The sequence below is a fragment of the Astyanax mexicanus genome, chromosome 2, assembly GCF_023375975.1.
Source record: "Astyanax mexicanus isolate ESR-SI-001 chromosome 2, AstMex3_surface, whole genome shotgun sequence".
NCBI lineage: Eukaryota > Metazoa > Chordata > Actinopteri > Characiformes > Acestrorhamphidae > Astyanax > Astyanax mexicanus.
Genome location: NC_064409.1, coordinates 67,791,695 through 67,807,526, shown reverse-complemented (window position 1 = coordinate 67,807,526; position 15,832 = coordinate 67,791,695). Strand labels below are relative to the sequence as shown.

Sequence of the window (15,832 nt, the reverse complement as noted above, 5' to 3'; positions counted from 1 at the left end):
AAATAATGCCTACTCACATGACTCCTGCTGATTCAGCATCCTGACTACCCACTGACAGTTTGATAAGAGGGCCATCTGCTGGCTGAGAAGCTGGAACTGCACCCATCTTCTCTCTCTTGCGCCGCCTCGCTCCTGGCTCTGCACTTTCAGCAGAACTGTTGTCCTGAGTCTTAGTTGGGGCTGTTGTTTTACTGGTGCTGTTGTCCTTAGTTTCCTTCTGTCCTGTGTCTACGTTACATAATGGGATCATGTCTTGGGGTTCAGGTTTTGTGGACAAGGCTACAGAGCTTGAATTATCACCCTGAACCTCCTGTTGTTTCTTTGAATGTGGGTTAGAACCTGGTTCTCCTCTTTTGGCCGCCTGCAATGCACATATATACATCTGTCAGATGTATCAGGAACTTTATCAAATGACCAGTAATAAAAATTTCTCTCTCTATTAAATAACTTTTATAAAACATATATTTTTTCTATATATATACACCACATTTTTTGCATTTTTGGCACACTTAAAATCTTTTAATTTTCTCAAAAATAGTTAGTGCACCTTTTAATCCAGTGCGCCTTATGTATGAATTTTACCAGTCAGGTTCTATGGAGCAGTAAAGGGTTAAAACAAGCTAAGTGGAACGAACCGCTAGCTAATATCGCCCTGGCTTACCGGAACACTCAGGGTTCCTCAGTGTAGCGATGTTGGGCGCATTAAATGCTAACTGCTAGCGGTTCGCTGCTAATGCTCCAGCTTTAATGCTGAAGAAATTTGGTAATCTAAGTTTACAGTAGTTTACAGAAGCGCTTTAGTCACCCAAATAAACAGTTTTCAGAAGAGAAATCTGTTTAGATTAACATCCAGCGCTTGTTTGACTTTAAAAGAAAGTGTTTTTTATACAGTTTTGTTTACTTAGCTTAGCTTTACTTAGCGACCCTCCACCAGCACACAGCACTCTGCAGAATTAGTAGTTCCTTATAGTGTCTTTTAAAACTGCGCCTTCTAATTCGGTGTGTCTTATGTATGAAAATAGACCAGAAAATAGACGTTCATCGAAAAATATGGCACATATAAATGACAGACATGGACATTCATTAAACTGCTTGTGCACAGATACAGAAAACATTGTAAGCATAACAGGATGCTGTGGGGCAGCCACACATCAGTCCCAGGTCACCATGCCAAATGCAATCCATGTTTAGAGGGCTCTAAATCCTCCAAAACTTCTCTACAGTGCTGATACCTCTGAGATAAATCTGAGTGGCATTTTGATCTATATCTAATCAACTATTAGCAATATCATACCTTAACCTACTAATAATGACAGAGTCACATGCTATCAATTCCTTACAGTAATGCTCTGAAATCTAGTGCAATCAGGGCTGGGCGGGTTCTAGGGGGGTATGAGCTTTGATTGGGTTTGTATTGTTTGTATTATTTTGTATTATAGACAAACAAATGAGTCCCTTTATTATAGCTCAACTTAATTTCATATACTGTAGGTCCCGTCTGCAGTGTACAACCCAGATGGGGGCCAATCACTGACCTTGATGGGCCCTTCACTGACACACACTGTATATGGAATCAACAAGGAACCCATGGGGAAAAAAAAACATATTGGCCCTATTTATTTAGTTTGGTGCCCACAAAGGCCCTGAAGGAAAAGGTCCAAAGGCAACAGTGGATGAGCACAAACTCTACAATCTTTTGGATATGCTGTATATTGAAGCTAGAACAATAACACACACCATTTGAGTGAATTAAGGCTTAGATCAATTAATATCTGTATCTATCTATACAGAACTGAACGCAACTGTAAATGTAAGTAATAGAACAGAACTCTAGTCTGTAATACAAGCAGTAACCGCATAATTGCTGTGTATTTAACTATTTTAGAAATATTCAAAATTGGCTAAACCAGGGGTGTCCAAACTTTTTTTGTTGGGGGCCAGAAGGAGAAATATATTTGAAGTCACAGGCCACAGACTCTGTAATAAAACAAATAATGACATATAAGTTACCACTTTAAATAATTATTTTTTCCTGATTATTTCATTTACACACCATTTTACTTGACTAACTATCTTTATCTTTGACAGTGTTGTGTAAACTAAGATTTTTCAAATTGATGTTTAATGTCATGATGTCTCTTAATATAAAACTCCTTAAGACTCACTTTTAGACTCTTTTGCCCCGTTTTTCTGCGCTAGAAATGCGCACCCTCTCCGACTCTTTGGCCCATTTCTGACACCTAGCTTTCAAACTTTGAATCTCACATTATAAAAACCTGCTTAACAGCGGGCCAACTTTCATTCTATTTCTAATATACCTCGCGGGCCGCTCCACAAAAGGAAACGGGCCGCAAATGGCCCGCGGGCCGTAGTTTGGACACCTCTGAGCTAAACCCATCATTACACCAGTTCTCATAAGGACAGACAGAAATATAATTAAATAGTCTAACTTACAGGGGGCACCCACTTGCCACCGAGGTGCTGTCCACATTCAGGACACTGGGGTGGTTTATGGCGAGTGACGTACGTAAATGAACATCCAGGAGTGCTGCAGCTGCCTCGTCCTCTCCTTGTGTACTTTATAGACTAAAAACAAAGTGACTTATTAGCCTGTTGTTCCACAAAAACATGCACCTCCAAAATAGCCATTTTACAGATGAAGGCAAAAAAAAAAACTTATCACTCAATGGAAGTCAAAGGAAGAATTTTGTTACATTTATTGCTATTCAATTATCATGAACTTTGATTAAATATAAGTATAAGTGTCAGATTCTAACTAGATCAGAAAGTTACAATTGCTAAAACAGAGATGCAAGTTTTTTAGTGTCAGCAACATTATGAAGCCGTTGTCAATATAATCTGGTCTGAATAATAACTTTAGATACTAAAATAATCAGATTTCTACCTCATTTAGGTGTTCAAATATATTACTGACCAGTTTGAAGGAGGGTTTAGAGTCTGGTTTGGCACGGTTTATCATAGGGAGCATCATAATGGGACTGGCTGCAGGGAAGACTTTGTTTTCGACCAGTTCCTAAACAAAATAATAAAAAAAATAAAGTCAAGCCTTGAAGTACTGCATATAAATAATGCATTTACAAATAAATTTAGCATTTCATTTAAATGTAAATTACAATATAGCTCATTAGCTCATTATCTGGGAAGTAAGAATTCACTCCCACTCACAAATCACTAACATTAGTTCATATTAATAAGTACAAGGAATGTTTATACAAAAAATGTTCTAATGTTCTCAGCTGTTCTGATCTAACAATGTTTTTACAAGCTAAACACATTTTAAAATGTGTTTAATTGTATAAAACTTTGCAGAGTTCCATATATTTATAAGCTACAATTCTTTTAATTCTTTAAATATAAAAATATCTCAACAGAATTTGTGCAAATAACGATCAGTTATCGCTTTGACATACGTGATTGGGTATAATGGCGACCAGGTGAGCTGTATCCACTTTGACCTGCGGCATCACAGCACCGCCCTCAAGCCCCTCCTCCACTACACCAACACCCCCGTAAGCCTCGCCTGCTGCCCCGCCTTCCTCCTCCTTCATCAGCAGAGTGTTGCCATGCCGACCGTCCTGACCCATAGTCAGAGATCTGACGGCTGAAGTGGAGGAGTACTGGGACAAAATTCCCTGGAGCGCAGCAGATCTTCCTAAAGACGCAGATTTGTCCTCTGCCAGAGCTTCAATGGCAATACACTGTTCTACAAGCTCCACTTCACTTCCCAGAGTCAACGGGGACACCAAGGGTTCCTGAGCAGAAGTCTGAGGGACATCCTCAACTACAGCATCAACCCTGCCTTCCATACACAGTTCCACAGGACCCCCTGGCCTCTCCTCACTCACTGAACCTTTAGGGAGAAGAATGTAGTTGGTCCTTGGGAGGATTTTACGGAAGCCCGGGACGTCTGGGGAAGACGTTGTTGACTGTGTCATCTATTAAGAGATAGATGCAGAACACAGAGCAGATGCAGAAGGTTCAAATGATTAATATGAAATATTAGGGTCTGTGTAATGTTTATTCATTTAATTTTATGACCGTTTGAGACTAAATGCAAAAATACAAAATTGGATGTAAAAACTCATTACATTTTTTTTATGAAGTGCAGTGACCAAGAAATAAGTTTTTATCCAATTTATTATTTTTTTGTTTTTTCATCTCTGCCCTGCATAATCGTAATTTCAATTATTTTTTTATTTTCTGATTTTTTAATTTTTGCATTTTGCAAGTTGGATTATACCATCAGATGAAGGTGCAAAAATTGACAAATCTAAAAATCAAGAGAAGATTCAACTTTTTATTTTTCTTGAAATTCTGTTTATGAAAGGCTAAAATGAAAAACTCGATAATTGAAAAATTGGATGAAAACCCATTTTTCTTTATTTCAAATTGAGCTTGATACAGTTGGAAAATTAAACTGCTAAATGTTACACTGACTCATTAGGCTAAAGGTTATCATTAATTTGCCAACTTTTAAAAGACAAATGTCTAAATGTAAGTGTATTTTGTCTTGTTTTTTAAAAGAAAACCAAAGTACAAAGCTGCAATAAAAAAATCAAAACACTAAACATTTTTAATATTTCATCAAAAAGAACATTATTCTTTATAAATTAATAGGCCCTTTTTACAATTTTTCCCTAATTTACAGCAGAATAATTTCAATTAACACTGTTACTTACTGTCAGTACATGTCTATCACTTGTTCTCACTGTCAATAAGATATTGCTCCACGTTGTTTATGCTGGTTGCATGAAGTTTAAGGAGCACATTTCTAGTGGTCACAGATTCTGAAATGGTTTGGGATTTGAACTTTGATTTGGTCAAAGTAGCTACATTAGCTATTCTTTAAATTACAACAGACTACCTGATAAAATAAAATAAATCTAGTTCAAAATGTCTTCAAATAAAATCATGTTAAATAACTTACAAACATATATTCTCCTATAAAGTTACTAATTCAGAGATACACAGCTTGTCATGACTTACCGGGTCAACTCCCTCTTTCTCCATCTTGGCCCTCTCCAGGTAATATCCTTTATCAGCCACGTTGAGTCTCTTCCAGCTGTCGCTGATGCGCTTGTTGATCTCAGACTGGGGCATGTCTGGATGCTCATGCTGCAGACTCTGATGCACATCAAAGTAGTACAGCAGGTAGGCAGACCTGCAGGACACACACAGTCAGATTCAGACTGCTAGAGGGAATTTCACTCCATACTTTGAAGCTTAGGTTATTATTTAGATATTAATAATTGAACATATTCAGTAACAACTTTGAAAATACCCTGCTGAAACATCCAGTTCAAGGACAGATTTTGTTAATGACTGGTTTCAGATGGTCTAAGCTACTATTTGATACTCTAGGCTGATAAGCAAACTGCTTTACTGGTTCTTTACTAGAAATGATAAGTTGTTTTTATTTTGGTCATACTTGGTTTGGTTGGTCAACCAGTTTGTTCATGCTAGTCGGTTATACTGGTAAACTAGCATGTTCAAAGTTTGTCATGCTGTTTGTCTATCTTAGTCAGGCTCATGATGCTTGTTGTAGACCAATAGGCTAATATTTAATTTCAACTAAACTAATATGCAAGTTATGCAAATATGACACACGTTGTGCTGTAAATAAGTGAAATCTGTTTAAAAGGATTTTTTTTAAGTCAAATTGCCTCAATTTGCCTATGACCTAAAAACTTAAAAAGTTACTGCAGATTCAGTTCTGAATTAAAGAACAAAACACATTTGGGCTAATTTTACTAAAAAGTAACTACAACTACAACACTTATTATTATCATGTAAACTATACATTAAAGTCATCAATGTGCCTAAAACAATATTAAGTTGTCTTAACATTAACATAATCTTAATAATAATATGTTTATGCATTCTGCCTATATTTATCACAATTCTAACAAGTGCCATAGATTATTCCACAGCTCAGAATTACCGGAAACCTTTCAGCTTCAGCAGACAACAAAGAAGCCCACTTCAAACCTCACATATCCAACCAATCAAACCACTCTTTTTCCATATTGTTAACATGTATACATGCTTCATTACACAACTGGGACAGCTCATCTCTACCTGGGTTTTTTGGGTTTGTCTCCATGTTCTCCGCCGCCTTTACTCCTCTTCTTCTTCTTAGATGATGGGAGGTCCACTAGAGTGTAACAGCTCTCTACCTCCTCTATCACCTTCACCTCTGTCTCTTCATATATGGCATCCATCACTAGAATGGTTCTATATGAATAAAAAGAAAGCCAGTCAGATGTAAGATACCGAGATATGTGCAACACTGTCTTAGGCAGAAAAACATAAGAAGGCAAGTCTGTGCTTCAAAAATGTATATGCTGGCAAGATAAATCTTCTTAAGGCAAGTGTATATTAAGCTCTAAAAGGTCCATATCCCACATTTTCTTGGATTTAATTTTCTACTAATTAATTTTTAGATTGCACCATTATAAATATGTGCTCTGTTCTGACTGGTTGCCCTGTATTCAAAAAACCCTGCAGCATCAGTGAGCAGAGCTAAACTGTAATAGGCTGAATACATTTTTTAATAGGGGGTACATTTTTATAAGGGTTTTTTTATCACCATTTCACTACAGAAAGAGGTATTTGTCCAAAATTGCAATCATTTTTTAAAAATATGACCCGGGATTCTAAAAGTGCACAAATTCTAAGAATCACCAATAGATCTGCCAATGCTGATATACACAATTATAAGTTACAGAGAGACTAGACAACCCAGTATAACTTTAGAAAAATATTTTTTGTTAGTTTGTTTGTTTTACATTAATTTAGCTAACTGGTCCTTAAATTGCAGTGTGTGCTCACATTGCCACTGCTCAAAGCTTTAAACCCTCTTGTTTAATTTAACAGGTTGGCCAGCACTGGCTAGATCTACTGAAACTGGGCTCCAAGTGGTTCAGCGCTGCCATTTTGATCAGGAGATTGCCGGTTCGAATTCTATTCATGCAGCTTGCCATCGGCTACCAGAGCCCTGAGAGAGCACAATTGACAATTGGTAGACGGCACTCTTTCCCCACATCACTCCAAAGGGTGATGTCGATCAGCACAAGGCGTCTGTGAGCTGATGTATGAGAACAGAGTCGCTGCGCTTTCCTCCAAGTGCACTGTGATGCTACTCAAAAATGCTGCATCAGCAGCAGTTTGAAAAGCAGTGGTGTCTGACTTCACATGTATCGGAGGAGGCATTTGCTAGTCTTCACCCTCCTGATGTTGGGGCATCATTAGTGATAAAGGGAGTCCTAATGAGTGGGTTTGGTAATTATCTGTGTAAATTGGGGAGAAAATGGGATAACAATTTGAAAGAGATCTATTGAAACTACTAAAAATAAACAAAGAACTGCTTAAATCAATTTATAGTAAAGGAGACTAGTCCTAATCCATGTTTGGCAAGCTGCCCCTAAATGACCAATGACACTAATCTTTACAAGTAAACTGATCATTAAAAGTCTATGATGTGTTTCTGAAAATCAATACAGTTTTGCAAAACAAAATATCACAATAGTATACGATATATTTTACACTTCTTTTACTGAGGTAAAACAAAAGAGCAATATACATTTTATAAAAGCTCTTTTAATATATAATGGATATGCAGAAATGTAAATATACAGTATTTGTCAGTATCGTAAGAATCGATTCTTCTTCAGCATCAGTATCGATTCACCCAGCCCCAATAGTCCAATATTACTGATACAGAACAGACAACACGACCCAACACAATCTCATAACCCTTATTATAATGATAATAACAGGGCGCAGGTCCACTATAACCGCTTCCCCTAATAGAGGAGGGTCTCTGAGTTTAAGCTATAACAGCGGTGGTATCCGCAGCGCTGTGTGTCCGCTGTACCGGAGCGGTTAGTGAGCACACCGCCCGGCCGCAGCCCGCTCCCCCCGCGGCACAGCTTCGGATTAGTGCTGAGTCTCTATACTGAACAGCGGCTCCGCCAGGCGGCCAATGAGCGCCGGCCTTATTGCAACCTTACCTGAACCGCCGCTCGGATCCGTCCCAAACCGCTCAGATCAGACAGTGACCGCTTCATCCTCAGCCTCCTGCTGCATGGCGGAGAGATCAGCTCGCTAAACCGCCTTATTTCACCCGCAGAAACTCGCTTTTACACATCTTTCCTCCATTCTGGGTCCACTAGAAATGGCGCACTGTTGCTAAGGTTGGCGGCCAATCCGGCGCGGCGATGAATAAATATGGGCCAATCAGAGGCGGGCTTTTAAACACGTGAAGAGGTTCGTTGGGAGCCTGCTACAGAAAATGCTAGTGGGAAAAAATTATATATAAATATTATTATTATTATTATTATTATTATTATTATTATTATTATTATTATTATTATTATTATTATTTCTCTTAAAGTTTGTCTTATTTTTGTATTAATGTTTTATACAATGTTTTATGATATTTAATTATATGAATTATATTCAGTTTTCCATCTATTTCTTATATTTTTTAATGTGTGGATATATTTGTTCTTATTTTATTTACATTAATTGCATTGATTTTTTTTATTTTATTTATTTTTATTTATAATTATTTAGTATATTAATATGCACTTGTCCTTCTACCTAAAACGACCCTCTTCCCGACAAACGTAGCTAAAACTAAACACTAAATACACATGCGCATATTTTCGTTGCAATTAATGTCATTATTATTAGTAGTATTTCTTTGTGATATCTTTTTCTATCTTTTTCTCCTGTACATTTTGACTACTTTTCCTTGAAATAAGAGAAAGAATACACAAAAAAATGTGTTTAACGAAAATATCTTTCAATAATAAAATAACGATATAAATATTTAAAATTAAAAACATTAAATAAAAATACAAAATAAAAGTCACCTCAGCCAGAGCTAATTACTGTAAACCGCTGGGGGAGCCCTCGAGTCCAAAATGAGTGGGGCTGAATAAAGCTAAAAACTCCGATTTAATATAGTAGCTGAGTATTTTGCCAGAACATCCCTTTACTTTTTGGAAATAAGAAAGATATGTTGCTAAACAAAGAAGGAAAACACACATATATGTTTCAGTTTTTCTATATTAAACTAGTTTAATGCAGTATAGGCGCTAGCATTACTGCTACCACAGTGAGTTGTTACTGGTTTGTGAGCTGATGTTAGAGATACAGTCAGAGCAGTTTAGGAGATTAAAATGTTTATAACTGGAGTTTAAATGTTTTAAACATTTTGTCTTCGGTCATGAAACAATGCTACAATTGTCTGTGTTGATAAAATAAGTAATCTTTTTAGTATAAAATGATTAAACGTTTATAAATGTTTCTTCACAAAAACCTTTTCATTTCAACTAACCTGGCAGAAATAATAAGTGGGTACTCTCCTGCTATTATTCTCTCTATTGAACATTTCTGCCAATAATAAAATATGTTTTTAATTTATAAGATCAAATTAAATTAAAAAGTCGCCAAAGCCAGACACAATTTTTGGAGAAACTGTATTAGAACCGCTAGATGGAGCCTTCGAGTGAGTACAAATTGAGTGGGGGTGAATAGAGCTAAATGGATAAAAGCTCAAAAATAGTAGATAACCATTTCACTACGAAATTTCTTTAATTTTGGAAAGTAAAATAATGTATTTTTTTTTCTACAGGGTTTAAAGCAAGACACTAGAATTACTGCTTCTGTTACTACTGTGAGCACACAGTAAGGATACAGGCCTTTGCCAAGAAACTAATTCGATTACATAAAAAATATATATTTTTTCAATTTATTCCCTTACAAGTTTAAATTTCTTATAAATAAGATCCCAAATTAACCTACAAATATATTTGCCATATTCACAGAATCAAAATATCACAAAATGTACAATTTACATTTACATTAACTGCGCAAATTTGATAAAATAGCTTTGACAATATTTGTCAATAAAAACTTATTCAGGAGTTTTCAGTTTTTTTTTCTCCAACAAATATTCTCAACAGATTTGTTCCTACTGTCATTTCAGACATGGCGTTCATTATAATGAACGTGTTTTCTTTTTTTATGTTTTGTTGCAAAAAATAGAACATTAAACAAGTCAATGAAAAATGTACAGTAGTTTAGCACCCTCCCACTGCATCAGAAAAACAGCAACTTAGGACATTAGGGCAAGACAACACTAGAGCCAACAAAGCAACTAAGTTTGGCTTTGTTTTATTTGATTCAGGACACTTTTATCATGAATGTGCAAGGTAAAAAGTAGCAGACCCCAACAAGTGGTAGTTCTCCTTCTGTTATTATCTCTGTTAGAGACGCATCTGCAGCAGTCAGACAGAAGCAGCTGCGCTCCGGTTGGAGCGGGTAGGCTGAACGAGTCGAGCTCAGATGTAGTCGTTTGTCATTTCAGGAGCCAGAATGGCGAATGACAAGGTGAGTGATCTCCAGCTTTACTGATATAATTATATAAACAGCCGAGCGGGAGGACAGTGTGTGGTCAGCAGTACGTGATTAAAACTGTGTTGAACTGCTGATTATTATCATTATAACCTTCTGTTTTTTCTTTAATATCTACCGTAACTCTCTGATAACCTACTACAGTACAGCAGTTCAGAGCTGCTTTAGCTTAGCTTTAGCTGAGTTAACGAGGCTGAAGTTAGCTTCAGGTTTAGCTGAGTTATGGGGTTTAGCTGAGTTATGGGGTTTAGCTGAGTTATGGGGTTTAGCTGAGTTATGGGGTTTAGCTGAGTTATGGGCTTTAGCTGAGTTATGGGCTTTAGTTGAGTTATGGGGTTTAGCTGAGTTATGGGGTTGGGTTTAGCTGAGTTATGGGGGTTTAGTTGAGTTATGGGGATGTGTTTAGCTGAGTTATGGGGTTTAGTTGAGTTATGGGGTTGGGTTTAGCTGAGTTATGGGGGTTTAGTTAAGTTATGGGGTTGTGTTTAGCTGAGTTATGGGGGTTTAGTTGAGTTATGGGGTTGGGTTTAGCTGAGTTATGGGGGTTTAGTTAAGTTATGGGGTTGTGTTTAGCTGAGTTATGGGGGTTTAGTTAAGTTATGGGGTTGTGTTTAGCTGAGTTATGGGGGTTTAGTTAAGTTATGGGGTTGTGTTTAGCTGAGTTATGGGGGTTTAGTTAAGTTATGGGGTTGTGTTTAGCTGAGTTATGGGGGTTTAGTTGAGTTATGGGGTTGGGTTTAGCTGAGTTATGGGGGTTTAGTTAAGTTATGGGGTTGTGTTTAGCTGAGTTATGGGGGTTTAGTTGAGTTATGGGGTTGGGTTTAGCTGAGTTATGGGCTTTAGCTGAGTTATGGGGTGGGGTTTAGCTGAGTTATGGGGTTTAGCTGAGGTATGGGGTTGGGTTTAGCTGAGTTATGGGCTTTAGCTGAGTTATGGGGTTTAGCTGAGTTATGGGGTTTAGCTGAGTTATGGGGTACGAGTTAGAGTATGAGCTACCTGAGCTCTCTCCTCTCAGCTGCTCACATTAAAGAGACTCAGTTTTATTGTTTACTATCGCAAAATAATGACTTAAAGTTACTATCTCAAAATAACAACTTACTATCTTAATATAATGAGAGTATCTCAAAATAAAGACACATTGTCTCAAAATAACGACTTACTGTTTCAAAATACTGACTTACTATCTCAAAATAATGATAAGGTAGTTTTCTTAATAATTGGAAAAAGAAATGGTTCTTTTTATTTTAGGTGGCAGAAATGGGCTACCATATGAAACAGCTAGAATATTCTGTCATTTTTTTAAATAATGTTTGATGTATATCTTAGCTACAGTTCAAACTCAAAATATTAAGTATAATGACATGTACACTTAAGTAGGTTAAGGGAGATGAAATTTCACACATAAAGCTACATTCTATTGATTCTATAAATCTACAGTATTTACAGTACAAGTACCAAGTGTGTGTTGCTTGTTTTTGTAGGATCCCCTGAATAAGCTGAAGGATCTCGCAGATCTCAAAGACCAGCTTGAGGATATCCAGAAAAGAGTGGAGAGTGAAGTGCAGGCTGGGGTTCCTCAGGTAATGGGGATATTAAGAATCACAGCGATGTATAGTATCATAAGTGTAAAAAGGGATAATGTACTGTAAATAGAGGCATCAAACATAGCAGGTTTGCATCTGTTGTATTGACTTCCTGTGGATTTTACAGACTTCCAAGGCCAGAGAGCATTATGTTCATAATACTTTGGTAAATTATTAAAGGGATATATGTGTATTGTTCTATGATTTGAGGAATTGTTCAATATTTATATTTTATATATATATTCACATTTTATTATATAGAATTGTAAATTAAAGGTTTAGTTAAGGCAACGGTCTAACAAAATAAAGGAAGTTGCCAGTAATTGCCATATAGGAAGCTTATTCTTGCTTATTCTTGTATATTTGATTTTACAAGTAAGATTCTCTTGGGTTTGTGAATAATACTAACAACCAAAACCTTTGGAAGAAAAGGGAGTATTAAAATACGAATTTGTCTATTGTACATGATGCTTCCAGCACTATTAGTCTCTATATGTTTGTTCTATAAGAGATGAAGAGTGATGGAAAGCTATCTTACCCCTCCAAAAAGAAGTTGTGCAAACTAAATTAAGTAGTATATACTAGTGCATCTCTAAAAATTGGAATATCATTGAAAGGTTACTTTTATTTCAGTAATTCAATTCAAAATGTGAAAACCATCACTGATTCTGGAAACTTCATACAAGATCTCAAGCAGTTTGGACTGTGTGTCTCTCCACTCTTCCTCCAGACTCTGATCTCTTGATTTACAAATGAAATGTAAAATTTACTGATGATCAGTGATGATTTGGAGAGACATGTCATCTGCTGGTGTTGATCCACTGTGTTATATTATCAAGTCCAAAGTCAGTGCAGTTTTGTTTTCCCAGAAAATCTTGCAGCACTTCATGCTTCCCTCTGCTGACAACTTTTATGAAGATGCAGATTTCATTTTTCAGCAGGACTGGGACGCACTGCCCACACTGCCAAAAGTACCAATTGGTCTTATATAATATTCAAATTTTCTAAGACACTGATTTTTGGGTTTTCATTGGCTGTAATCCATATTCATCAACAATAAAAGAAATAAACACTTAAAATAGATCATACTGTGTGTAATACATCTATATAATATATGAGTTTGACATTTTGAACTGAATTACTGAAATAAAGTACAATTTCAATGATATTCTAATATTTTAAGGTGCACTGGTGTTATGAATTGTTATGTGTTGTCCTAAAGAAGTTTTTTTTATATATCTATTCTTTTAGGGTGGCTCACTCTTAGCCTCTCCATTCCTGAAGGGATTCCTAGCAGGATATGTGGTGTCCAAACTTCGCGCCTCTGCTATTTTGGGGGTTGCATTGGGAACCCTCACAGGCATCTATGCTGCACAGGCCTATCAAGTGCCCAACATTGAGAAAACTGTGAAGGACTATCTGAACTCTTTAAAGAAAGGACCTGGTAATTAACACTGTGGAAAAGAAGCCACCTTACAGCTGCCTGAATAGAATCACAGCGAAGAAAAAAAAAAACAGACTTTTAAAGCAGTTTAATCACCTGCTCTCTGACTGAACCACCTGATAAACTGGATGAGGAGTGAATGGTAATGTGTAGGAGAAAAGTTAGGTGTTTTGGAAATGACTGAGAAACAAAGACTGACAATAAATTAAAATAAGTTATAAGAGGTACGAGCTTTATAAATGTAGGAGCATTTAGTTCAGATCATCTCCTGACGCTGATAGCCTTTTCTTTTAGTTATCATATATAATATTGAGACAGCAAAGATTAGTATTTGAGGGGGTTGTTTTTTATTGTTTTTGTCTGTTTTGTCTGTTGGTTAGTTATGTAACACAATGACTGAATTATCTGTCTGCATGCCTTAAACATATTGCTATTTTGTTTTTTTTGTTTGTTTTTTTGCTTTCTATTTATATCTAATAATATCATTGTATGAAGTATGATTCATAAATGGCAGTTGTGATCAATTGATCAATTGATGATGATGATGATGATGATGATGATGATAGACAAGTATAAAATGTTTAAAATCAAGGTGATATAAGAGTTTAGAATTTTACACTGGATGGATCTTTAAACAATCTTTCTTAACATCATTCTTTACATCCATGTCATGAATTATTTGATTTTTGACCTTATTTAAAGAATGATTGTCATTGAAAATGTTGGTTCTAGTGAAACATGTCCTCCCCTCAGTAAACGGTGGCTCCGCAGCGCTCGCTGGGTCGTTCTGCTGGTGCTTCTCGTCTTTATCTACGGCTCTCATGCTCCCCTCATCGCTCTGACTAAAATAGACGGCCACATCCCCTTCAGCTCTTCGTCCTGCGTGGTTCTGATTGAGTTTAGCAAGCTGCTCATCTCTCTGAGCACTCTATTAGGTACAGGAAATGCCCACACCCTCAGAACCTCAGTATCCTGGACAGCCGTGGCTCCGTATGCTGTTCCAGCTCTTCTCTACTCCTTCAACAACAACCTGGTGGTCTTTATGCAGGCCTACATGGACCCTAGCTCCTTCCAGGTGCTCAGCAACCTTAAGATTGCCTCCACAGCCCTGCTGTACACCTCCTGCCTGGGGAAGAGGCTAAGGACTGTGCAGTGGCTCGGCCTAGGCTTTCTAATGGGGGCTGGGGTGTGTCACAGCTACAGCAGCCTGGATTTGGACAACCCAGATGGGGGTGAAGATAAATTGAGCTCCAGGGTTCACATCACAGCCTGGGGCCTTCTAATGGTGCTTGCTTATTGCTTCATATCAGGTCTCGCTGCGGTTTACACAGAGCGGGTGTTAAAGTCCCAGCGGCTGCCCCTCAGCTTGCAGAATATGTTTCTTTATATATTTGGTGTGGGGATCAATTTAGCATCACATTTCTACAGCAGCAGTGCAGAGCAGGCTTTTCTCGAAGGCTATTCCTCAGTGGTGTGGCTCATCATAGCCGGACAGGCGGCCAACGGCCTGCTGATGTCTGTAGTGATGAAGCACGGAACTGGAATCACCCGACTCTTCGTGATCTCCTCAGCCATGCTGGTGAACAGCGTCCTCTCCTGGGGGCTGCTGGGACTGCAGCTCACGCCTTTCTTCCTCTTGCCTGTGCTGATGATCGGGGTGGCTGTGTTCCTCTATTATAAGTAGCCAATCGACTGAACATCGATGTCAGAGGCAAGAAATGAAATGAAAAACATGAAAGGTGTGAGAATATTGGACCGGCAAAGATTAGAGTTTAAATTCTTTTATATGTTTATTTCATTTTATTTTCTTTTGTCAAAGTTGTGAATATGTCTAATACAATTTTTAAAAATCAAAATTCATAAGTCCATCCTGCACATTTTAAAAACATGAGCTAAAATGCTTGACTTTGCTGCCGCTATTTTTTATTTTGTAATTTTTGTATGGTTTGTTCGCTGTTTTGTTGGGTTTTTCAAGATGATACTAGTTTGTTTTCAGAGCAAACGCTTTTGCCGCCTTTATTCTGTTTAATTAGGTATGCGTTTATGCTTTTGCCTTTTTAAATTCAAAAGCAAATCTTCTCAGAAATGACATTTCAACACACTGATTACATGTTACTGATTACACTGTTACATGTTTTAAATTGTTTATTTTCTACAATGCCAAACAGTACAAAATGGTACAGATATTGAAAGTATTTATGAATAGATGGAAATTATGAAAATAAATATCATTGAAGCTTTTATGGTCAGACTTGTCTTCTCACCAATATGTTATTTATTGTTTTATTTTACATCATATTCTTTTATTTAAATTCTTTGGGGTTTTGCTATTACCAATAATAGCTATATATATATATAT

General features: G+C 37.0%; 3 protein-coding genes across 4 annotated transcripts in view; 2 read left to right on the top strand and 1 right to left on the bottom strand.

Moving 5' to 3' along the window:
- The window catches only part of hmgxb3 (HMG box domain containing 3), a 28,909-nt gene extending 20,687 nt beyond the window's left edge, over positions 1-8,222 (bottom strand). The window contains exons 1-7 of one of the 2 annotated variants that reach the window (XM_049474826.1): positions 8,034-8,222; positions 6,100-6,255; positions 5,008-5,182; positions 3,432-3,956; positions 2,936-3,034; positions 2,455-2,586; positions 18-361 (exon numbers count right to left, since the gene is read on the bottom strand). In XM_049474826.1, coding sequence (XP_049330783.1) covers positions 18-361; positions 2,455-2,586; positions 2,936-3,034; positions 3,432-3,956; positions 5,008-5,182; positions 6,100-6,242 — 1,418 coding nt within the window. In that variant the 5' untranslated portion in view covers positions 6,243-6,255; positions 8,034-8,222. Of the gene's footprint in view, positions 1-17; positions 362-2,454; positions 2,587-2,935; positions 3,035-3,431; positions 3,957-5,007; positions 5,183-6,099; positions 6,256-8,033 lie in introns of those variants that run through there. The other variant, XM_049474827.1, reaches the window with a different exon arrangement.
- Positions 8,223-10,314: 2,092 nt separating this feature from the next.
- Positions 10,315-14,126, top strand: LOC125799058 (SLC35A4 upstream open reading frame protein-like). The gene is made up of 3 exons (XM_049474829.1): positions 10,315-10,422; positions 11,928-12,026; positions 13,281-14,126. Exons 1-3 carry the CDS (start codon positions 10,408-10,410, stop codon positions 13,479-13,481), a joined length of 315 nt encoding a protein of 104 aa, XP_049330786.1. The 5' UTR covers positions 10,315-10,407; the 3' UTR covers positions 13,482-14,126.
- A 50-nt stretch (positions 14,127-14,176) lies between these two features.
- On the top strand, positions 14,177-15,714 carry slc35a4 (solute carrier family 35 member A4). The gene has a single exon (XM_007232208.4). It carries the CDS (start codon positions 14,177-14,179, stop codon positions 15,155-15,157), a length of 981 nt encoding a protein of 326 aa, XP_007232270.3. The 3' UTR covers positions 15,158-15,714.
- The last annotated feature ends 118 nt before the right edge of the window (positions 15,715-15,832 follow it).

Excerpts from the sequence above, each read along its gene's own strand:
- LOC125799058 (XM_049474829.1), top strand. Across the intron at positions 12,027-13,280 it reads TGCAGGCTGGGGTTCCTCAG|GGTGGCTCACTCTTAGCCTC; the intron begins GTAATGGGGATA and ends CTATTCTTTTAG.
- slc35a4 (XM_007232208.4), top strand. The coding sequence starts at position 14,177 with ATGATTGTCATTGAAAATGTTGGTTCTAGTGAAACATGTCCTCCCCTC.